This window comes from Crocodylus porosus, unplaced genomic scaffold (assembly GCF_001723895.1).
Source record: "Crocodylus porosus isolate Cpor-Errol unplaced genomic scaffold, CroPor_comp1, whole genome shotgun sequence".
In the NCBI taxonomy this organism is placed as follows: Eukaryota; Metazoa; Chordata; order Crocodylia; family Crocodylidae; genus Crocodylus; species Crocodylus porosus.
This window is the reverse complement of record NW_017728926.1, coordinates 18676609-18701522: the sequence shown is the minus strand read 5'-3', so window position 1 is coordinate 18701522 and position 24914 is coordinate 18676609. Positions and strand designations below refer to the sequence as shown.

Genomic DNA, 24914 nt, shown 5'->3' with positions numbered 1-24914 from the left:
TTTTCAATGGAAATCCCTTCCTTGCATTCGTTCAAAAGTTCAGTTGCAGACAGAGGAAAGGTTTTTGGAAACTTCCTATCATTAGGCAGCCCTTAGGCTTCCCATGGAGTGGCTGGCACAGACAGATAGTGCCTGTAACATTACGGAGGAAGCCTGACATGCAGAGAAGTGGAACTTTTTCAAGAGACTTTTCTTTAATTAGCACTCTCCACAAATTGTTCAGCAAAAGTAGTCACCAACACAGAAGCCAATCCTGAGAGATGCTGAGTACTCACCACTATGTTCAGCTTCAGAGCACACACTCAAGAGCTGGCAGCCTGATGGTGTTAGGGCCCAATCCTGCATCCTTTAACCATTCAACTCAACAAGCCTGCTTACATGATTCAGGGTCCGAGACTTTATTGGCACCAGTGGCATCAACTAGAACTAAAGGTGCCCAGAGTTTTTAATTAAGCCTTTAACCTCTTTCTAGAGGAACCCATGGGAAACTGTCCCTCAACCTAGTCTAGAGAGGAAGGAAGTGAGCAACACTAACAATGGGAAAAGGCAATATGCAGTTTTTTCTGCTGCTCAGCACCAGGCACTCAAATCAAGCCAAAAGAGAGAGAAAAAGCAAGCCTGTATAGTCCTGCACTGCTGTTCTAGTTTCTGTTCTCAGAGGGATTACCCAGTATAAATATTTACTATGATTTCTGCCAATTTAGCAGCGCTTTCACACAGCTCTGACAAGACCCCTGGCACTTGGAGCACCCAGGAATCTAACTGCCCTTTCCAGATGCTCTGCACTCACCCAGTGATCGAGCTCTAGCCACACCTCAAGAGTCTTTGATTCAGAGTATTTCAAGTTCATAGAAAGGTACCAAAAAGCCCCTGAGACTGAAGTTCTGTGTCCCCACAAAGCACTAACAGCATGCATGGCTTGTGGCAGGCTCTCAGCCATGTCCTGGAGGGACTCCCTCCAGGGCAAGGGGTAAAGCCAGTTCCAAGGTCAGGTCAGCCACTGGCACTGCTACTCAGACCTACAGTAAAGTGAAAGGCAGTGCAACTGCCCAGCAAACCTAATACTGAACACAATTTTTGCAGAGGGAGCCTACAGGGACTAAAAATGCACACCATACAAGTACTCTTCTGCTCTAGGAACTGGACCTATGATTTTCAACCGGGGTGTCAGGGCAGCTTGGGGTATCTATCGCCAGATCTTTTGAAGGGTGCCATGAGGTGTTAGGAGATGAGCAGATAAATTAAGCAGATAAGATATAAGGGACTCAGGCTTGTCCCTGCCTGGACAATGCCCCCCTCCCCATTGTGCGGCCCCTCTACAAGAAACGTAGAGGGGCTGTACATGCATTGTAATATGTAAATCGTTTTTTGAAATGGGGTCCACTCGATTCACAAATGTTATGGAGAGATTCCTTGAACCTAGTGAGGGAGGCCCTGAGTCCAAAAAGGTTGAGAACCACCAAACTGGACTCAGACTGCCAACTCATTCTACAAAGATCTCTGGGCTGCTTCTTGCTCACCTCTCCAGGCTGATCCAGAAACAAACCAACAACCCATCAGGAAGAAGGTTTATGTTACTCTCCAATCCCTGAAGCTTCAGCTCATCTGCACTGAGAACAATTTTGGCACATCCTGGATTATTCAGTATATTCCTGCTACACGAGCACCTCTGCAGATGCCTAATGCCCACACTAGTCACTGATGCAAAAGTCTTAACTCAGAGTACTGGTTCTCAACCTTTTTAGATTCCAGGCAGCCCTTGACAGACTCAAGGCTACCCTTGGAAAATGCCAGCTCTTAGTTTTGAGTGAATGTGATATCTTTTATTAAACCAACCATAGAGTTGAAAAAAAAAATATTCTTTGCAAACTTTCGGGTACAAACACCCTTCTTCAGGCAGCGGGCCCAAAAGCTTGCAAAGAACAATTTCTCCAACTATTTAGCTGGTCTTATAAAAGATATCACATCTACCCAACAAACCATGTCTGCCTATGTCCTTAGACCAACCCAGCTACAAACACCACCCCATATCACTTAGTTTTCACTCTTTTCTTGCCTACGGACAAATCAGAGCAGTTTTTTGATTTTGCACAGCTATGGATTTGTATTTGAAATCTCTGTTTTTATCCTGTGAATTAAGCTTGTACACCCACCAGCACTAACATTGTGTGGCTGAGAATCACTGTCATAGAGGTTCCTTGAATGACCCTCTTCAAGTTAACTGTGGTGTCACAATATATCTCAACACCACCTTGTTTAACCAAGTCCTCAGGTGATTTCCGGACAATCAAGCCCAGACACAATTGCTGAATTTCTGACTGTATATAAGAGATGATACATTGACTTGTATAATTAAGAGCTTGGGAAATCTTGTGGAAAATGATTTAAATTCCCCTTTCCATTTTCTTTTTTAATTCTCACAAAAATAGTTTGTTTTTTCTTTAAAAAAAGGAGGAAAAGGACAAACTAAAGTGACAATGTGTGAAAATAATGAAGCTGAATCCTCCTTGTGTTCCAACAACAAAATATGCCACCTCAGGGAAAACTCAGATGTTTCCAGGACAGACTGCATCTTGCAGCTTATGTTCAGGAGAGCTTAGAATCCAGTAACAGCTTTCAGTGTCTGAGGCAGAAGTCAGTACCACATCTCTCACTTTAAAATGTCCCCTCTATGTTAACATGAAAAACGCACTGTGGATGCAATGGCCAGAAATCTTCCCAAACACACAGAGAGATGCGCAGTGAAGTTCCTAATGCAGAAATGATCTAATCAATGGGGAGGGGAACCAGAATTTTAGACCCCTCTTTTCTACTGCCAGCTAGTTCTCTGACCTTGGAAAGGCACTTCATCTGGATGCCCAAGTTTGCTCTTATGTAAAATGGAGATAACACTGACATACCTACCAGACATGTTACAAGAAATAATGAATTCAGGTCCGTGCAGTGCTCTGAGGTCCTTGGATAGAAGCGGCAACGTAAGTATTGCAACTACTAGTCCTGGCAGGGAAAGGATTAAAGACTGAAGGGCCAGAAGTGGGTGAAAACCCTGGGGTCTTGGTACATACCACCTAATTCTACACTCACTGCTTCAGAAGCCCATAAAGCAAGGGAATAAAATGCCCACGTTCCAGTGCCTGAAGCTATTGCTGGCCTCCAGAAACAAAGGGGGAAAAAACGCATTGAAAATGAGAGAGAGAGAAGCTAAATGGTTCTGCAGATGCAGGAGAAATGGAATTGCTAAGGCGGACAGAGAAAATACCCTGGTTCTCATGCCACGAGTCCAGAGATCGCACCTCAGTAAGAGCAGAGTGATTTACATTTACAACCAGTGCTTGCACATTTACAGCTAGTGCTTCTCCCAGACACAAAGCAGCAGCTGGGGAGCAAGTAAGTTTTGTGGCACGAAGAATTAAGCAACATGTGGAAGGCCCTTGTTTAAGTGCTTTTAAGTCAGGGCTCTGCCTCTGCAGGTTCTCCTCCAGCTCAGGTTCAGACTGGGAGCTGGGGTATGCGTTACTTTTACAGCCCTCAAATATGCTAGGGTAGGCTTGGCAGCAATGAAACCTTGGAAAGTGATTCAGAAACACTTCTGAGGTAACGGGGGCATGTTTAAAAGTGTCCAACATGTTCTTGGGGGAGACAGAGAAAAAAGAAGAAGAAAAAGAAAGAGAAAAGGAAAAAAAACTAAAATTAAAAAGGAAAAACGGAGAAATCAGGGTGAAGAAAAGAAACAAAAGGAAAGAAAACGAGAAGAGAAAAGGGGAGCTCTGCTAGTTTAACCTCTCAGAAAGAGGTTTTGTCCTCTGTAATTAGGTCTTTTACACATCCCAGCACTTTGAGTCACTGCAAAAAGACAATCCTATTCAAATTCTGCAAGTGCTCAGAGGATTATGGGAGATGGCTGTACAAACAAAAGCCGGGGGCAGCAGAAAGGGACATGCCAGTGTCACTGCTCAGCCGGACTCAAGGAGAGGCTGATCCCGCACCGACGATGACAAACGTGGCTGTAAACAGCAGCGGAGCGAGATGCTGACACTCTGCTAACACAAGGTTACACTTCCCACCACAGAGCTACAAGGCAAATTTTAATGGGCCAAGACTGACAGCAGGGAAATGAGTGTCCGCTGCAAAAATTACAGCTCCCCCCGCCCTCAGCCCATTCTCCACTGTCAGTGCTGTAACACAGCGACCTCTCGTTAGGGAGGATTTTTCAAATGTGGACAGTTTATCGCAAAATGACTGGATGACTCGAGGGATTCACGGTGGGGGAGAGAACCCCTCACCTCCTATTTGGTGTTCAAAGCATGTGCACATCACGGGCAGCCGTTAGGAGACCTGCGTGCCATGAGTTTGGTAGGGTCCCATCTTGAAAACTCCAGTAAGTCTAAACACCCCCACAACTCCTACTAGGCAACAAGCCTCATCCTGCACTGACTAAAGGCAATGAAGCTTGAAAGTGCCCAGCATGTAGCCGGTGTCATTCACCACCGTAGGGAATAACGTCCCTGGACAGGCCCGCTGAGGTCACAAGCATAATGCAAGCAGGATGAGATCCTAATGTGCCCTTTGCTGCCTGGCATAAGATGCCAGCATGTCACCTTCTCTTCTTACAGCTGAACTCTAACCCCCCTGCCTCCCACCTTCCAAATGAAGGGACTGATCCTGCATGAGAGCTCTAACCTCTCTGCTTACTACTTTCCAAATGAAGGGGCAGATCCTGAGAGTTGCTGAGCACCCCTCAGCCCTCAGAGGAAGTTGGAAGCATATATCAGATTCTGGTCGCAATTCTTTTTTCACTCCTACAAGTCAGTGAAAAACACGCTTCCCTGCCCCACTAGGGAACATCAGACCAGGAGTCAATGGGGCTCCCCTTGGGTACAGGCTCTCCCTATTGAACTGGTTTTGGTTCCAGGTCAGAGGTTGTTTGGGTATTACTACAAGCATTTTTGCAGCATGACACCATATGGCTATAAGGCTGCCACATGGACCCATGCCTTGCTTGTATGCATTACTGAGGAGCAAGCACTGTTGTGGGGACAGCGGAGCCACAGTAGAGACTGGAGGCTAGGTCATCTGGCTCCCAGAACTGAACTGCTCATTTAATAAGGCTTCCACAGACACTCAGCTGGAAGCAATAATGACTTTTAGGCAAACATGACAGAGGCTGGGGAAGCTTAATATTAAAAAAAAAATTTTTAAAAGGAGAATGGCTCCACCTTTCACGAGGGCTCTAATTAACCCAGAGGCAGGATTCACCATCATGAGACTGGAGTTTATTTTGAGAGTCTTACAAAAAGTATATTTATAAATAATCTATCTATATTTATATATAGCTGCTATGTGTTTTCTTTCCTCTGAGCAATTATGCAGCAGTATATAAAGGAGGAGAAAGATATTAATTAAGTTGAAGGTAATGTCAGAGTTCGCCTGGAGAGACAGAGTAAACTCTAATCCAAGATAGGCTGAGAAGGTTTTCAGCCCGTTATGGTCTTCCTGAAAAAAATACAATCACAAAGCACAGAATGTCAGCAAGAAAAAAGCAGTTTTGGGAAATCTCAGCACAGAGAGATCCAAGCAATTACGGTCGGCTTGCAATGATACGTGGCTACAGGGATCTGCGTTGCAAGGCCTGACTACTCAGGTCTCCAAATTCACCAGAGTCCATGCGCTCCAGCATTATCTAAGGGAGAGACAAGGTAGGGTAGGACAGCCCTCAGTCTCTAAAAAGAAGACTCCTTCCTTTAAAGCTTTGTTCCCAGAAGCTTCAGACAAAGATTCAAATACAGAAATGGTTTAACACTACCAATACAGGGCCATAATGGAGAGCGGCTGGTGTTTAATATTACACACACAGCACACATAGCTCCCACTGCAGATAGCTTGCATTCAACACAATCACCAAGGGGGAGCCAGAAAAGAGACTTAAAGAGAGGAGTGATGCGTTTAGAGTAGTAAAAGGGCACATGGTTTTGGCAGCGTTTTGATTGGGCTGCAGAGGGCCAAGGAGAAAAACCAGGAGGTTGTAACAAGAAGTTACAGCAGCCCAGGAGACAAAACTGATGGCTTTGTTCCCAACCCACATCACTGTAGGATTTCACTTGGTTATCATCTCACACAATAATCCCAGAGCCCTTTCCAAAACAGTTCAAGAAGTCAAAACACTGGCTGGCAGCAACCTCTGAGCTCATTCACGGTGAGTTTGAGGGTAGAGTCAGCTCAGGCTGACATTTCTGAACTGAGAGGCTTGTCTTATTAGACAGTACCCTTTAGGACCCCAGCTCAAATCATGCCACAGAGATCTTCCTTCAGCGGGTTCAGACTGCTTAGTAATAGGCATTGATCATCAGCATACACACACACACATTTAGGACAAACAGCTCTGGCTCAAGGACAGCACAGGTCTCGGATAAGCAGGGAGGTCTGGCTGACCCATATCTAACCCCTGGAAAGGCAGAAGGTGATGGCCAAAGGTCAGAAATCTGAGGTCACCAGACAGGCAGCACTGGACCGTTTCAACCTTTTCTCTCAGTATAACACCTGCTCCAAGAGAAGGAGAAGTACAGATACAAAACGGTGCAACTGAGGGAAACGCTCGTACAACAGGGTTTAATTGTGTGAAAGGAATTATATGCTGCATCTTGATGGACTCACCAGTGATTCTCGGGACGCCGCATTCTCGGGACCAGGGGAAGAGCCAGTCTGCAAGGCAGAGAAAAGAAGTATGAGGTTACATTGCCACCTGATGGACACAGCCAGAAGTGCTTGCATATTCAGGCCGCACAGCACCTAACCACAATCTGGGCACACAGAGCCATTACTGATGTCAATGGCAGTTCTGTCATGGACCAAAGAATCTATACGACCCAAAAGGCTTGAGCCTGAAAGATAATGAGTTCCTGCAACTCCCACTTAAACCAGTAAGGTTGCAGGTGCTTGACACCTCTAAGGACCCATTAGAATTATGAGCCAAAGAGATCAGCGACAGATGGATGAGTCATTAACATTTTGAAAGAAATCTTCCTGTTAACTCAGATTCAGAAGCAAATGGCAGAGAAAGCTAGTGGAAAGGGCATAAGGTAAGAACTTAACATTTCTGGGTTCAAATCCTAGCTGCAATCCTTGACCAACGGCGTCGCCTTGGGCAAGTTACTACTTCATTCTGTGCCTCGGTTTCCTCACGTGTAAAATAAGGACAGCAGTTCACCTACCTGTAGTTTGCAATTAACATCTGCAAAGGGCTTTGAGCTCCTCAGGAGGGAAAGGGCTGCTTTAACTCTCCGAAGTAACACTATTACATCGAGGTCAAAGGCACATTTCTTTGCCTCAATGTTTTATTTCCCCCCTAAATTCACTGAATTTAGTCTGGGCTTGTCTCATTTCTGGGAATCAATAATACTTTGCCTTTCTTTAGCACCACTCATCCAAAGATGTCAAACCAATTAAGTAACCAAAGATGTTAATTAATTAAGCCTCACAGAAACTCTGCAAGGTAACGTTACATTTTATCATCCCTATTTTCCACACTTTGAAATAGAGATACCTTTTCCTCCCCACAGTGAAAAGTATTAAGAAATGAATTTGTCAAAATGAAAAATACAAATGTTACTTGTTCCACATGTTTTAAAAAAAAAAAAAAAAAAAAAAAATCAATTAAGCCCAGGTTAGTAATGATAACACCTACATGATGCTTTTCATTTTCAAAGTGCCCTGCATTTAACCTGGGATACCAAGGGAACAGGCACCTTGGGATAAGTTCACAACTCCCCTGCGAGGCTGGTATTAACCCCCTCATGATACAAATTGGGAAACCAAGACACAGAGAAGTGTAAAACATTTGCTTAAGACAGCACAAGTCAGTGGTCAAGCTGGATTTAGATCTCTGGAGCCCCCAGTTTCCAGGCTTAGCTTACACATTATCTGTGGTTGCTCACTTCCCATGCTCAGAGCAGCCGTAACTTTTTAATCAGCGACTGATGTTCTACCTACACCAGACACTCTGGGTTTGTCTTTGCTGCTAGAAAGCTAAGCTGTTTACCCCGGAGTACCTACCACGCATTGCTGTCCCAAGATAAAAACACGGAAGTTGTGTTCTGCCACAGGGAGAAATCTCCATAGTCAGGTGCCTCTAGACCCTCCCCGGAGTCCACCTTTTTCACTTTACCTTGTGGCGAAATTAAATAGCCTTACTTCCACCATAGTCTTCTGCAACATGGCTCATGGCTTTGGTCATCCCAAAGTTAAAAAATGCAGCTTTGCTGATAGTAAAGACAAATCTTGAGGTTGGGCTAGAGAGCATGGGCCCTGCCTGCTGGCATAAGGTGAACCTTTGTGTGCAGGCAAGAACCCAGGCTAAACCCTCAAGTGACCCCATAAAGACCCAGAGCAGCTCTCCCTACTCATGCCACACGAGTCATTCCAGCACAATGTGCCACTCTCCCAAAGTGCCTTAACATCTTGCCACCTGAAAAATGCTGAAGAACAGTCTATAAGAGACTTTGGGTAAATCCCAAAATCTTTTATTAGACCAACTCAAATAGCTGGAAAAATTCTTCTTTGCAAGCTTTCGGGTACAAACGCCCTTTGTCAGGCTGAGAAAACCTGACGACGGGCGTTTGTACCCAAAAGCTTGCAAAGAAGAATTTTTCCAACTATTTAAGTTGGTCTAATAAATGATATTGGCGTTACCCAAAGAACCTTGTCTGCCTATGTCCTTAAACTAACACGGCTACAACCTGTACCTCTATAAGAGACTAGCATTTACCACAAGAGGGCACCAGTAACTCATGGACACTGCAGTCTCACTATTCCCAGCCATCCATGCAGATGCCAGGACTCAGAGATTGGAGTGCATGCTTCCCCTTTCTCCCAGCAGGACACAAAGGTATCAGAGGGTGGCAGTGCATGCCACCCAATTCCAGCTACCACGGACAATACTCTTTCCCTCTCCAGGCTCTTCCACTGCCTTCGTATTTCACTACCTCTTCCATTCCTCACCCTGTTCACCAAGATTTTATGGCAGGGTCAGGAAAGCCACCAAGTGATCTCAAGGTCTCCCCAGTCCTCCAGAAAAAGCGGGAGAAATTTGGATATTAAAACAAAAGTGTAGCTTGCAAGATGTATTTCGATACCAAGATTAAGTTAACAGTTTGGAGACTGAGGATATGTGGGTACCTTTTCAAACATTTTGTTTGGCTGCAGTGCAAGAACATTGATGTCCAGGGGATTAAACATGCTTGGGAGAAGATTTCAAAGAAGGAAATGCATTATTTATTCATTCTCTGTATTACTGTAGCACATAGGGGCTCTAACCAGGGACCAGGATCTCAGTGCTAGGTGCTGTACAGTATATCAAAGTATGGGGGATAACTTACTATTAAGAGTGGTATAAAAGTTTATTTATGACCATATGAGAGGGAAACTGAGATGGGAGCATCACAGGGCCTATTTTCCTCACTACACGAGCCTCGGGAGTGGTTTTCCTATGACTACCCTGCGTGGAAGGCTAGATCAGAGCTCAGGTAATGCCATAAATAAAGGCCCACCTTTGCCAATACCACCCCATTGAAGAACTAGAATGGTCAAGTGTGCAGACTTTCCCTGCCTTGGACAGCTAGTCAGTCCAAAGTTTTAACCAGTTCCCTGGCTGCCAAACACCTTGAACCATCTTCAGCATCAAATGCAAAACCCAGTAAGTGTGGGCAGGTAGGATTCACTCTTTTGAAAATGCTTCAAGTTCCCAAGGACAGTATTAGGTGAATGGGCAACAATCTCTGCTCAGCTTTGCTTGACACAGTTGTACATCTCTCTCTCCAAACTTCCATACCACCACTCCATATTCATGGTTAAGGACGATGTCAGAGACCAGATGTCTGTGAGCTTTGTTCAAAGTCCGCTAAGGCCAATGGAAATGACTGCAACAGTGTTTGGATCAGAACTTCTGTGAACATGCATTGCAGCAGGTGCACCAGGAAACTTCACTCAACTCCCAGAGTCACATGTAGCTACAGAGGCAACTTTCCATGTCATTATTCCTGCTTATGTCATAAGACCTGCTTATGTAAATTGGTTATTTGGAATACAGACACTTTGCCCTTCTGTAACAACTTCCAGGGAACTCAAAGCATTTTTAAACAGGAAATTAGGTCTTCCACACTAATGTGATATTTAACTTCCTTATTCCTACTTTACAGCTATGAAAACTGAGGCTCTGAGAGGTTAAGAGACTTGTCCAGGAGCACACAGTAAACCAGTGTCAAAGTGAAAAAGAAATCCAGGTGCCTCAATCCCCACATCTCTGCACTCACAACAGACCACATACATCAACAGCAATACACTACTAATGCCCTAAACACTGCTTCTTGTATTCAATCCAATATTTGCTGTGCACTAGTGCTGCATACTTGTGGGACATTTGGCTAGCCCTGGAAGCTGACCAATTCTGGATTTGAAGCGATTCATTCCTGCATATGAAACAAGGGGAAACCAGTGGATGTGGTATACCTTGATTTTAGCAAGGCTTTTGGTATGGACTCCCACAACATTCTCACAGACAAGCTAAGGAAGTATGGGCTGGATGAATGAACTGTAAGCTGAACAGAAAACTGGCCGGAGCATCGGGCTCAGACGGTAGTAATCAATGGCTTGATGTCTAGCTGGCAGCCAGTATCAAGTCGAGTGCCCCAGGGGTCAGTTCTGGGGTCGATTTTGTTCAATGTCTTCATCAACAATGTGGAAAATGGCATAGAGTGCACCCTCAGCCAGCTTACAGATGACACCAAGCTGGCGGGGGAGAGAAGGGGGTAGTTGATATGCTGGAGGGTAGGGTTAAGATTCAAAGTGACCTAGACAAATTGGACGACTGGGCCAAAAGAAATCTCATGAGATTCAACAAGGACAAGTGCAAAATCCTGCCCTTCAGACAGAACAATCCCATGCCTCGTTACAGGCTGGGGGCTGACTGGCTGGGCAGCAGCTCTGCAGAAAGGAGCTGGGGGTTACAGTGGGAAATAGGCTGAATACGAACGAGCAGTGTGGCCTTGTTGCAAAGGTGGCTAATGGCATACTGGGCTGCACTGATAGGTGTGTTGCCAGCAGGTCCACAGAAATGATTATTCCCCTCTATTCAGCACTGGTGAAGCCACATCTGGAGTACAGGCAGTCTGAGTTGAAATGTTTTGAGTTACAATATTTCTGAGTACTTACGTTTCTAAATCGACACCCTGTTTCCACTTTATGGCGTCAGTTTCGACTTTACAACGATTGATCCGACGCCAGGCTATGGTTTGCTGCGGCGCTCATCTCCCTGGAGAACATCTGTCCAAACTTCCTTGGACACTTTCTTTAAGAAAGCAGACAAGACTCCAGAAAAACCTGCAACCGAGACTCCTGGGAAGACTCCAGCGAAGAACCCATCAAAAAGTCCAACCAAGAGCCTTTCCAAAAGTCCAGCTAAGTCCCCTCAAAGAAGTCCTTCCAAATCAATGTGATTGTATTTACAATATAAATACATTCATGTAGCTATATTACTCACCTATAATTGATCAAGTACAAAATTCTGGGGTATTTTTAGTGAAAATAGGGTACTGGACCTTGGTTCAGGAACCAACCCCCCATTTATAACATTGTTTCTTATGAGAAAATTGGTTCCGAGTTACAACGTTTCGACTCAAGACGCGGTTTTCAGGACCAATTGTGTCGTAAGTCGGAGGACTGCCTGTACTGTGTTCAGTCTTGGACCTCCCACTACAGAAAGGATGTGGACAAATTGGAGAGAGTCCAGTGGAGGGGAAGGAAAATGGTGAGGGGGCTGGGGCACATGACTGCTGAGGAGAAGCTGAGGCAGCTGGGCTTACTTAGTCTAGAGAAGAGAAGACTGACCGGGGATTTAATAGCAGCCTTTAACTACCTGAAGGAGGGTTCAAAAGAGATGAAGCTGGGCTGTTCTCAATGGTGGCTGATGACAGAACAAGGAGCAACAGTCTCAAGTTGCAGCAAGGGAAGTTTCGGTTAGATATTAAGAAGAATTCTCTCATTAACAGGGCAGTAAAGCACTGGAACCCAGGGAGGTGGTGGAATCGCCATGCTTGGAGGTTTTTAAGACCCGGCTAGACAAAGCTTTGGCTGGAGCGATCTAGTTGGCGATGGTCCTGCTTTGTGCAGGATGTCGGGCTAGATCAGCATTTTTCAACCTGTGGGTCACAGCCCAAAAGAATACACGTGAACGGGTTGTGAACAAATTTAAAAAAATGTATCAACAAACTTACAAAAATGGATTCTCCTTTAAGTGAGAAAAATGTGAGAAACCATGGCTTTTCCCTTGGAGGCTAGCAATGTTCCAGCTTGTCCCAGCTTGCAAGGGGGCTGCTTAGGGCCTCCCATCCCCCACACATCCCTCCCTGCCCCACACACCCACCTCCTACCCCACGCACTGGAGGGCTGAGGCCTGGGGGAAGGGGCAATGGGTCAGGAATGAGGAGCACTGGGTCAGGACTGGCCATCAATGTTTATAAATGGGTCCTGGTACAAAAAGGTTGAGAACCACTGAAGTAGATGACCTCCTGAGGTCCCCTCCAATGCTAATTTTCTATGATTCTAAAGGCCCTGTAGGAAAACCATATAGGATCCTGAATACTCATCGGGCAAATACTGAAGTGCTCTGATCAAGAACCACCTTGAAACATACAGACTACATGCACCTGCCTAGCTGGACTATTTAAGGTAGTTTTATTGCATCAGCCATGGTTACAACTTTTTAATGTAAAGGGAGACCATACATTTCCCTTGTACAGCAAATGGGATAACTGTATTGCTAAAGGACTGGCCTTATAAGACAGACCACTACTTGAAAATGAGCCAGGGCAGGAAAGAACACATGTTGCTTCCGTCTGATGATTATTTAGCAGACTTGAAAAATTAGTTTGGTGGACGCCAGTGGCCAGATCATCTGTTGCTGGCAGTTTCAGTGGAGAGGTCGGAGACAGTGGCAGGCCTGGAAGGAGGCTGTCTTGATGAGGTTCTGCAGCAGACGGAGGAATTAAGTCTCTATGCATACAAATAAGGGCCTTTCAAGAGCTCTAAAATTTGCTTTAGGTGTCTCTTTTCCAAGAGGGTGGGAGAGACCAAACAGCTGGGTTTGGTTTCAGACCAGAGTGGGTTTGATGCAACTGAAAAGCATGTTTAGCTGCGCATCAAACATTTTAATCCTTGGGTCTTACAGCTCCTTTTACTTCTGTGAGTACAAGGTGCTAGGCCAACAGTGCATTCCATTCACAACATCATCTCTCCAGCTTGGCCTCCACATTAAACTAGACATGGTTGGTCCCTTGAGCATAATCCATTCTGCAGCATTTTACTTCAGGAAAGAGAAACTCTGCCCACTGTCATCACTGCAGTACCCATTTCAGCACCAAGTCCCACTCAGCCATTGACTTTCAAGCCTTTTATGACTCACACAGACTTGCCACAAGCTGATTTCTGGGTTAGTGGATTCTCAGCTTCTGCACATAATTATACAACTAATTAGGTATCATTTGTGTACCAAATCAAGTGGCTTGAAAAATTTAAAATATTATCTAATCCTATAGCACCATCACCAAATATTTCAAAGATGCTCAAGATTCTCCTGTAGCAAAAGCATTCACAGTTAGCTGGAAAACTGGAAGCCAAGGCTGCTGGCTTGCAAGGCTCAGTCATCACGTTTAGCACCATAGAGTTCACCATCAGAGAAATACTGATGTCCCAAGCAAAACTAGGAAACTGATGTTTTAAAACAGCCCTATTCATTTCATCATGCTTCCTCCATTTCTTTTCCCCATCTTTATTATTGGAACACTCAGGGGAAAAAGAGGATCTCTGATGTTATTTGATTATTTCAAAAAGGCACTGTCAAAGGCCTGAGAAGTCTACTAGAAATGTTATGGCCTTTTTGAAAATGGGTATATAACCTTATCAAGAAATGTTGTTTGGACCCCAACATCCCCATGCACTGCTTATAACCAACATACTGCAGCAATGTACTAATATGTGGGCATTATAAAATAGAACTAGGTAGAAACAGATGAGAAACTAAAAGGAAACTGATGGTCCTCTTTTCATTATTAGAGCTAATTACATCCTGGCCAGGAAAAATGCTGAGGACTAAGCAACTAGCAGGTCAAGAAGGGTTATACCATATACCTTTCTGCTTGTGCCAAAGTATGAAACAAAGAGTGTCGATAGTAAAAAGTAAACACTTTTAGTGTAAGTTATTAAGGTGTGCACTCTGCCCTTAGTTGAGGGTGATGTCAAATTTTCCATGATTTCAGTGAGAACAAGATCAGAGTCTACATTAACATATTAGTAGTAAGATTTGTTATGATTTTTATCTTAGCCCAACAACGCCCCCTGCTCCTGCTGCTTTGTCTGAGATTAGAGACTTTGTTCGCTCTCTCTCCCAAATCCTGCCTTACTAAAAAAAAAGTCAATGAAATCTGAGAGCACTTAGCACTTCCCAGAATCAAACCTTGTGCAGGACACGCTGCCAGTACCATAGAGAATTGGCAATAAAATTCTAAGAGGGGCAATCAGCTGCAGAAACTGATAGCACTTGGAAAAGACAGACACAGCAGGCAGGGTGCATGCGAGTGCACAGACTAGTACATAAGGAGGGGAAAGAATGCCACGCACAAGCAGGGCTGTTTCTCTGAAGAATGATCTTTAAAGATTACTGCATGGCAATAGCTTCTCCTTAACCACAGTTCAGTGCCACCTCACCTACATGAGTCTAAACACACCTCCAGGCCTGCCCTACACCTCAGCGGTGGCCAGCTGGAATGATGACATTCCAATAGCTTAAAGGGAGTCAACTGCTTTACGACTGTTTGCAATGCCAGCACCTCGACACATATGATAGTGGAGTCCAGCAAGCAAGAGGTTAACCAGCCCCTTCCACCCAGAATGGCTTCAGGCAGCAGATGCCATTCCTCCAGCAGAGCCAAAAAACATATTTATCTGCTCCCCAATTAAATTAGGTCACTCACACACACAAGTACATATAAATTGCCCTGTGTGGAACAAAATTACCCTCCAGCAGGCTGTATAGGAGAGAAGAGGATTCCATCCCATCTCAAACCCAACAAACATTGACTGATGAGCTAGTTGAGCACTACTATATCAACTTTATGGGGGAAGCAGACAGAGAAGCCAATGAAATTATTTGCCTTGCATCACAGAAGTCAATGCCAGTGCTGGAGTTAAGACCCAGGAAGTTCTCGTGCCCCAACTGCTAAGTCATATTTATTGGGCCTGCACAAAAGGAGACATTTCCATTCCAAACCATCATACTTTCTTTCAAGGCAATGCAGTTCAGGATAACTGAAATAAGAAGACTCATTAGAAGAATGAATTAAGGCAACACCATACACAACCGCATGAGAACTTAGTATTTCTTAAGCAAGCCAACTTCCCAGGGGGTGCGGTCATTCACCAGATTTCTTTGTAGAGCCCCTTGAGCCACTGGTCAGCTCCTGTCCATCCCAGGCATTTACCTACAGTGACCAGGTCTGCCCTATAATGCCCATACCATAACACACCAGCAAGGCCAGTAACAAACCAAGTCCAGCAAAGCTTAGCTTTAACCTGCTACCTTTATCTTTGGACAGTTACACAGATTCAGGTAAAAGGATACATATACATATAAAATAATTTAGCTCCGTTCTATTTCAGTTTAGTATGAATCTGTTCCCAGCTGGCTTAACCTAACCTGAATTCAGCTACTGGGATCCACCCAGGAGTCTCAATGTTTGTCAAACCAGTGCAAATTTGCAGACAACACAAATCAGAGTTGTAACTGCGTTGGTGGCAGGCCTGAACTCCCTCAGTTTCCTTCCTGCTGCCTGAAATCCTTCTCCAGACCTTCACATCTCCCATCCTTTTTTTTACTATTGCAGCTCCCCCCTCTGTGGTTTCCTTAGGTATCATCACAGGTAAGCCTGCATGTATAAACAATAGCTCAAGCTCTTCATCTCCTCTGCAGGCTGCCCCATTCCCTTCAGGATCCAGTTTAAAATAAAAATTCTCCCCATAGTTTTTAAATACCCTCTTTGGCTTTGCCAGAGCCAGTCTCCTGGGCCTTATGTGCCACTACTCCTCTTCCCACTTGGTTTCTGAAGACATGTACATTGAACTCCTCACAGAAAAGGCCTTGCACATTGTTGGTGCTCAAGCTTTCTTCACAGCTGCTCCTGTTGCTTATCTTCTTTACCAACACTCCACCTGGTTTCAAATCCCAGCTGAAAACATATTTTCTATTCCTTGTCTCTCATTATCATTAAACTATAGAAAACCAGGGCTGGAAGGAATCTGGAGATCTCTAACCCAAGCCCCTGCCGCAGGCAGTATCTCTTGCATCTAAATCAACCTAAACAAGTGTTGTGTAACTGCACTGAAACACTTTCAATGACCCATTCCACTGTCTCACTAGACGATCTCTTCCACTGTTTAAACACCTTGAGAGTTAGCCTGTTATACCTAATATCCAATCGAAATCATCCATTACTTCTTGTCCTGCTCTAAGTAACCACAGAGAATGACTAATGACCATGCTCTTTATAACAGACCTTTTTTGTATCCAAAGATTGGTCTCAAATCCCTCTTGCCTTCTTTCTTTCACTAAACGACCCCAATTCTTCCAACCTTTCATTATGTAATATATTTTCAAGATATCTAGCCATGCCTGCTGTTCTCCTCTGGACTCTCTTCAACTGGTCCACATGTCTCTCAAAGCACCCAGGACTGGATAAAGCACCTCACCGGTGCTGACCACTTTTCATGCCCAGCACAGATGCTCCTGTTCATAGACTCCAATATGACAACAGCTCGTTCCAACACTATAACATTGTTCGGTCACATTCAAACTGTGATCCAGTACAGCCAGTTCTCCGTTTTTTTCCTGCAATACTGCAACACTGTTAGTCAATCTTCATTTTGCATTTAACTGCTCCTTATTGAATATTATCCGTTTCATTTCAGACTTCCCCCCACCCCAAAGTTTTCAAGGTCATTTTAAATCCTCATCCTTTCCCTCCAAAGTTTCTTCTGCCCATAAGGCTCAGTCTCATCCTCCAATTTAATAAGCGTGCACTCGGCTCTATCATCCAAGTTACTAATTACAGCACAGAACAGCGCAAGACCAGGACACATGCCTGGCAAAAGACTGGGAGAGATGCCAGACCCACTTGACGCTGCCCCCAGTTGGACACAGAGCCACAGACGACTCCCACCGGTCTGACGATCCAGTCCACTGCGCAGCAACCCTAGGATAGCTCTTATTTCTGTAGCCTCCTCCTTCGTGAGGGGTCCCCACAGCGCAGCTCGCTCCACAGGGTCTCTCACACGCAGCTTGCCCCCGTCATGAGGCTGCCATCAGCTTTGACAACCCCACCGTGGCTACGAGTCGTCCCCTCGCGCTCTTCGAGGTGCTGGCGACTCGTGGCACCTGCTCGGGGGGGAGGGACCCCAATGGGCCCTGTGCTTCGCCTCTCACCCACTTTTGGGGGAAGGGGGTGACCGTTTTCACCACCTGAGACCTCACTGGAGCCCGCAATCGCCGCAGGCAAGGCCACTCGGGCCCCCCGAGGCGCTGCTCCTCCAGCAGCCGGGCCACACGCGGCCGCCCCCGCCTGCAGGGGACTGCCCGGGCCCCACGGCGGGAGGCCCCGCAGCCTGCCCCGCCCGCCTCAGGAGCGCCGGGGGAGGGGGCGTCGCACGCGCCTCTGCGGCCTCGGGGGACGCGGCCCCAGCGGGGGAAAGGCGAAGGCGCCGCCGCGGCTTACCTGGCTGGGCGGCTCTGCCTGCTCCGAGGAGGCCATGTTTCCAGACCCGCCTAATCCATCCCCGCCCCGGCCGCCCAGAACGCCTCCCGCACCCCGCCGGCCCCAGGCAGAAGCAGCGGACCGCCCCGCTATCGATCGACCTGAGTGGCCGAGGGGCGAGGGTCGTTTTCCTGTGGGCATTAAAGGTATCGACGCTAATCAGCATGAAGAGGGCTCCACATGTTTATTAGACCAACTCTAATAAAAGAGAGGGGTGTACGCTGCAGCTGTGTTGGTCTAAGGGCATAGGCAGACAAGGGTTTGGGGGTACCTCATCTCTTATTCGATAGACCAACTCAGATAGTTGGGAACATTCTTCTTTGCAAGCTTTTGGCTATAAATACCCTTTGTGAGGCTGAAGGAGCATCTATTTTTTTTTTTTTTTTTTTTGTATTTAATTTGTATCCGAGGTCAAATTAGCCAAAACTAATTCCAAATCCATCTGCAGTTGGTGTGCGCTCTGCCTGGGTGCGATGAACTGTAAAGCACTGTTCATGTCATCCAGGAAGAGCACGCACCAACTGCTGAAACTTCCTCAGCCTGACGAAGGGTTTTTGAACCCAAAAGCTTGCTTAAAAATTGTTTTCCAACTATTTAAGTTGGTCTAATAAAAGATACCAGATTCACCCAAAGAACCTTGTCTGCTTAGTAAAGCAGCCGGCACATTTACCCAAAGACCCCTGTCAGCCTAGGCCTTCACATCAATGTTGAGGTTGCTCTGGCTGCAGGGTCTTTAAGGCAAGGTGCACTGCCAGTTATTAATCACGGATGCTTTTAAAGACCCTGCAACCAGAATAAAACCAAGGTCCACTGTCAGCTACTAATCACTATGGTTTTGTTTTGGCTGCAGGCTCTTTAAAACCAAGGTCCACTGTCAGTTATTAATCACTGATGGTTCATGCCTATGCATGGTGCATGCTCCATATTTGTTATCTCCCATCATAAACGACATGCATTTCAAACAACTTATGTGCTAAGAACTTGCCTGCACAGTTTAGCTCGCAGGATTAAAGTCAGTCACAACCCCGTAACAATAACTGGTTGCAGCGCAGCAACAAATCCTACCTGCTCCAGTCAGCTGACTTCAGTGGGGCTCTTTTCATGAGTAAACCAACTATCAACGGGAACGAGAACACTATCAGGCCCTCGATTAAACTCCGTAAAAAGGATTTAAAAGCCTGTTCCTGCACCACTTAAACCATTGACAAAAGTCTTATTGATTTCAGTGGTGCAGTTGTTGGCTCACTGTGCATCACTTCCTTATTTTTGTTTACACACAACTATTTATTATTCATTAGTATTTCATTTGTATAGCTCCCAGAAGTCTGACATGTGCTAAAAAGCACAAATAATGAGAGCGATTTTGCAAACTGTGCAAGTGTGTAACTTTATTCTTGACTTCACTGGACTGCTCAAGTGAGTGTAGATCCTGCCTGCACTGCGAGCTCCTTCCTGGCGTATTTGAGCTATACTGATGTTTGTAAGAGGTGATTCCTTGCTGTGCAAATATTCTTCCTTGTGTATAGTATAGTTGACAGCAGATGCACTTTTTTATAACTCTATTTAATTCATGTGCAAAACACGATGCATTACAAATACATTTCACTATTTTTATGAGCTTTGTTTACGGTAGCACCTTGCTTTATATACATTTGCACTGTTGCCAACAGTCGCAACTTAATTGCAGGTACCTCAACCAGTCGGATTTTTTCTTAAAGCCTGAAGTCCTGGAGGCAAGTGATTTCAGCTTTAATTAAAAAAAACAAACAAACTGCAGCCATCACCTCACAGCTGTGCATAAAAGGTGGAAAACATGATCCAGCTTGCATTAAAGACTCAAAACCCGAAGATCATTTAAAAAAAACAACAACCTAAATGTGTTATTAGCGAGTCTTTGCAACAAATCACAGGGAGGATGTGACTCATGGCATTTGCATTCTTGATGGTGACAATGCCTCGTGTGTGTACTATTCATGTTTAGTTATTATTTAGTTGGGGTAACAAAAGGCATTGTATGTACCCAAAGAACCTCCCTGCCTATGTGTATCTACTATTGCATGGTGCCTGTGCATGTTTAGCTGATAAGAACCCAGGCCCTTAGCAGATCAGAGCTGGGCCCTGTAAAACTCTAATCCTGACAAAGAAACACCTTGCAGCGCCTGACAGCCGGGGACTAAAGGGAAACTCACTTGTGCTCCTGTCTCTTTAAGGCGGGCGGGCGAGGGGCGGACTGGAACTACATCTTCCAGGAGGCACCGGGGCGACGGAGCGCGGAAGCACCAGGGCTGATGAGAGGGGAGGACTCCACGTCCCGGCATACCTCGCGGCGCGGGCCGGCCGGTCCCAGCGTGCACCGCGCCAGGCTAGGGGATGCGGTTCATTGGCCGTTGCTTCAGTTTCGGGCCGGGAGGCCATGGCAGCGGCGGGGCCGCGGGATGGCGGCGGGGAGGGTGGCGCTGCGCTCGCCTCGCGGAAGCAGTGCCTGATCCGGCGGAACCACGAGCGGGAGCAGCACGGGGTGGCGGTGTCCTGCCTCCGGGAGCTGCGCAGCAAGGGTGGGCTGAAGGGGCGGGGCATGGGGGCGCGGCGGGACCCTGAGCGGGAGGGCGGATGCATAGGTGAGAGGAGCCAAGGGTGGGGGCGGGGCAGGGACCCTCTGAAGCAGTGACTGTTGTGGGGGAGGGGATAAGGAAAGCAGGTGATGGAGTTGGGGAGGGAAGCACGGGGCGCAGCTCCCTTCAGCGGGAACCCGTTGCCCAGCAGCTGGCGCCAGGCCTCGTGCCGCGTGGGATTGGAAATGTGCCCTCGGGAACGTCCCCTGGGCAGCTGGCCCCTGGGACCAAGGCTTTGAGATCGTGACCCTTTAGTGCTGTGACGTGCAGCTCCTGGCTGCGCGAGGAGGGTCTGGGCATTCATGGCCATCTGGCTCAGGAACGAGGTGAATGTCGAGACCTATTGCCGAGTTCCCTAGGTTCAAGGAGCCTGGCACAACTAAACCTCTTGTGTACCCACAGGCACCAAGGTGCCAAGTGCTGCACATGCCAGCATCAGCATTTCCAAAATACAGCTCGTGTCGTGGTAAAGGTTAAACTCGGTAATTGCATTAAAGATTTTTAAGCTGCATTAGAGGAGGAAATTGCTTTGGCTAAATCTACACTATATTTGCTTTGGAGAGTCCAGGCTGTGTGTACTTAGCCTTTGCTCTTCTGCCTGATGACTGAGGAGGCTTGGCTTGCATGTGGAGTTTCTAAGTGTTCAGAGTAATACCTTGATCTCATGTCTCCCTGCTTTGGGCTTTCCTTTCTGGATTGCTGCCTTATGTTTATCATAGGCACTGGCATGTGTTGACGGGGGTCAGGCATGTGGTGCTGGACAGGGGATGCCTCCTGTAGCTGCCAAGGCTGTCTTTGCATCCTTGATTCATAAAAATAAACAATCTCTTCTGCAGCCTGTGATGTTCTAGCCCTTGACAAGACCTGGGAACCCATCACTTTAGTACTGGCAGAGGATGGCACCATTGTGGATGATGAAGATTACTTCCTGTGCTTACCGGCCAACACCAAGTTTGTGGCATTGGCCCGAAACGAAAAGTGGTCCAGCAGGAGTCTAGGTACTGAGTGGTGATGGTGGTAGCTTGTCTGTGAATGTCCCAGAAATAATATCTGCTGATGTTGGGCCAAGGGCTCTTTGCTGGGTGCCCATTTTAGAAATGGTTTCTGCATTCCATCTTCTTAGGTGTGAAGAAAAAACCTATTATGGACAGGTGATATTAATCTTCTGCTACACTAAAAAAAAATCATCTTGTTCATCTACATGAATACACTCTTACTGGTAAATGTGGGAAAGGCAAATGACAACAATGAAGAGGTGGGGAGAAAATCTGTGAGCTCTGTAACAAGTCTGTCTTCATGCTTCTTGATAGGCACCAAGAAAATAACTGGAAAAAAAAAAAAAGTTTAAATGGTATATTCCATTTCTAATCAGTCACACAGATGGGTTGGCCCAAGAGACTACAGCTCCTGAAAGCAGCATTTTAAACACTTTTTCCATAATTGCAGTATAGGTTTTATAGCTAGGACTCCAACTCAAGGGCAAGAAAACATCAATAGCTCATAGACCAGACGCTGCTTCCTTTATTATACATAACTACTATACTCCCAGTGGACAGCTTCCCACAAGGATCTGTCTGGATTTTGTTGTCGCTGTCTTTGCAACCTTGAGTTCCTTAGTCTTGTGATTCTGGTTATTTCTGTCATGTTAGATGGGGGCACAGCCTGGCTCTCAAGAGAATCCACAGATGAAGTGGATGCCAGTGAAGAGAAGTGGAAACACCTGGCCCGGCAGCTGAAAGATGACTTGTCCAGCATCATTTTGATGTCTGAGGAAGACCTTCAGGTATAATGAGAACTACTACAGAAATCTGCCTACCATCCTTCTCCCCACTCAGTGCCTTTTGGTTTTACTAGTAGTGGGTGAAAATGTAGGAAAGCAAAATCTATCAGCCTGTCCAAATTCAACTGCAGCTGGCTTGACTCGGGTGCTGAAATGAAGTTCAGCTCTGGGGATAACATGCACTTGACTGGCAGTGCAAACTCCAGTTTATTCTGTCCTTCCCCTAGACAGACAGTGCTCTTTCCTGGGACCATGTCTTCTCTTGCTTCATCTCTTCTCAGTATCCCTCCCCCTCCACACTTAACACCGTCCTCCTTTTTCCTCCTCATCTTTCTGTGGTGATGCAACATCCTTTTTTCTGACTGCCTGATTAAATTCTTAACTCCTTCCCTGCCCTCCAACTTTACTTGTTCTTTTGGTTTGTATTGGCCCTGAAGGGTGTGGCTGTTCCACCCTGGCCATCCCTACTGATGTGGCATGTTCTTTCCTTCCTCATCTCCAGCTGATTGACCTGCCTCAGGTTCCAGTTTGAGGTTGACTGTGCCTTCTGGCTAGGTCATGTGGAAGTCCCACTCCTGCCAGAGTACCCAAAGTCAAGAAAATAAAATCTTCTGCCTTGTTTGGACTCAGTGCCCAATGTACTTGCCAGGTCCATTTTTCTGCAGGGAGGCTCTGGTGGGGAGCTGTATTATGAGGGCCCCACTTGCTCTCCCCCCAGGAAGAACTGAAGGGCTGCTCAGCCAGCAACTGAAATAGGCTCCTCATCAGCCTGATGCTTGCTTCTGGTATAAGACAATAGGGCAGACTGGATTGGCAGTGGTCCAGTCACTCCTACCTGACCATTGTCCGTCCCAAGAAGAAACCACTTGTATGTTAGACCACTCCCTGCCTCTTTACATTGGCATGTAGTAGAATTTGGTTGTAGTGACTGTACCTTATGGTGCTCATTTAACAATGGAGCAAACAGCCTTGATTTTTTTTTTTTCAAATGCTAAGTGCTGTTGGTATGTGTCACACTCAGATCCAACAGTTCGCATAAACATTCTTATTCCAAAGTTGGGCAGTAATTTCACACCTTTCTGAGTACGTTGTGGCTGCTTGTTAAAACTACTGGGATTTATGAGTACTGTTAGAGCTGCTTATAACTAGACTGATTTGCCTTGGCATGGAAGCACATAGCAAAACTTTCTCTCACAGGCTTCTTTCAACAGGGAGACTTTTGCTGCTATGAATGCATCATTTGGGAGGCTGGCTGGGGTTTAGGGCCTCCTTATGCTGTGATCAAGAAGAGAGAATATTCAAAATGAGGGTTTACCTAAATCATTCCATGTGACAGGAGTCCACTTTGTTACTCAGGTGCTCATTGATGTACCATGCATAGAGCTAGCTGAGGAGCTGTCCCAAAGTCAACCCCAAGTCCAAGTATTACAGGATACCCTGCAGCAAGTGCTGGACAGGCGGGAGGAAGAACGACAGTCAAAGCAGCTTCTGGAACTCTACTTGGAGGCCTTGAAGAAAGAGGGCAGCATCATAAGCAAGGCAGCAGGTAGGAAGGGTTGGGCAGCTAGAAAGAATCTGAAAGGGTGGGGTTGAATTAGAGGAGGAGGGATGGTGGGCAAGCTGCAAGCAAGTCACTGGGGCTGGGAAGGCACTTGTGAGGATGTAGCAGTAGCCGTAGCAGAGGAGAGAGCAAACTCATCCAAAGCGTTTGTGCAGCCCTACATTAGCATTCATGCCCGTGGCCACACATGCACTCTTCCTGCTACTCTTCAGAACCAGAAGCAGCGCTCAGAGGGGATGTGGTTGACGCTGGAGCCAGCGATACAGACACCTCAACCAAAATTACACTCAGTGACCGGATACTTACTGCACTGAAAGAAAAACCTGCCCCAGAGCTCAGCTTGGACAGTCAGGATCTGGAGGTGAGTAAAGACCTCCAGCAAGGAGGGCATAGGGACAGAAATGGGGAAATTTCCTCTTGAACTACATCAGTAATTGGGGTTCCACAGCTTAAGGCACAAACAGTGAGGTTTTAATGTCTCTGTCTACTTTGCTGCAGCCTCTCTGCCTGGACCTCCCCTATGGTGTCACATTGCCACTTTCCAGACAGTTGTTTGTCAAACTTCCTTCTCTAAAGGAAATACTTGCTTGGAGCTTTGTCAGCCATTCACAGAATATGGTCACCCAGAGTTCAGACTATTTTACCAAGCAAGCTCTTTGAATATGGCGCTGCATTTGGCAGCACTTTGCAATATCTACCAGCCAGCATAACGCAAATAAACCCCTACCTTGGAATTGTGGAGAGTCTTTGGATTTACCTCTCCCTCTACACAAACAAGGTTTCATAATTGGTAGGGCTGGAAGGGACCTGAGCAGCTCATTGAGTCTGACCCCCTGCCATAGCAGGAAAGAGTATTGGGGTCAAACAACCTCAGCAAGGTGATTTGCCTAGCCTTGTCTTAAAGACCCCCAGGGTAGGAGCCAGCACCACTTCTCTTAGAAGTTGGTTCCAGATCCTAGCTGCCCTGACAGTGAAGTAGCACCTCCTGATGTCTAGTCTGAGTTTATCCTCTGCCAGCTTGTGACTTATTTCTAGTCACTCCTGGTAGTGCTGGGGCAAACAGGGACTCCCCCAATGCCTCCTGGTCCCCTCTGACTAGTTTGTAACAGGCC

General features: G+C 46.2%; 2 protein-coding genes across 3 annotated transcripts in view; one reads left to right on the top strand and one right to left on the bottom strand.

Moving 5' to 3' along the window:
- The window catches only part of PEX14 (peroxisomal biogenesis factor 14), an 89063-nt gene extending 71158 nt beyond the window's left edge, over window positions 1-17905 (bottom strand). The window contains exons 1-2 of one of the 2 annotated variants that reach the window (XM_019541672.1): window positions 17811-17905; window positions 6652-6699 (exon numbers count right to left, since the gene is read on the bottom strand). In XM_019541672.1, the coding sequence (XP_019397217.1) occupies window positions 6652-6699; window positions 17811-17846 (84 nt within the window). In that variant the 5' untranslated portion in view covers window positions 17847-17905. The remainder of the gene's footprint in view (window positions 1-6651; window positions 6700-17810) is intronic. The other variant, XM_019541673.1, reaches the window with a different exon arrangement.
- Window positions 17906-20202: 2297 nt separating this feature from the next.
- DFFA (DNA fragmentation factor subunit alpha) overlaps window positions 20203-24914 on the top strand; it is a 9506-nt gene continuing 4794 nt past the window's right edge. The window contains exons 1-5 of the mRNA XM_019541668.1: window positions 20203-20404; window positions 21298-21459; window positions 22111-22244; window positions 23598-23787; window positions 24015-24163. Coding sequence (XP_019397213.1) covers window positions 20263-20404; window positions 21298-21459; window positions 22111-22244; window positions 23598-23787; window positions 24015-24163 — 777 coding nt within the window. The 5' untranslated portion in view covers window positions 20203-20262. The remainder of the gene's footprint in view (window positions 20405-21297; window positions 21460-22110; window positions 22245-23597; window positions 23788-24014; window positions 24164-24914) is intronic.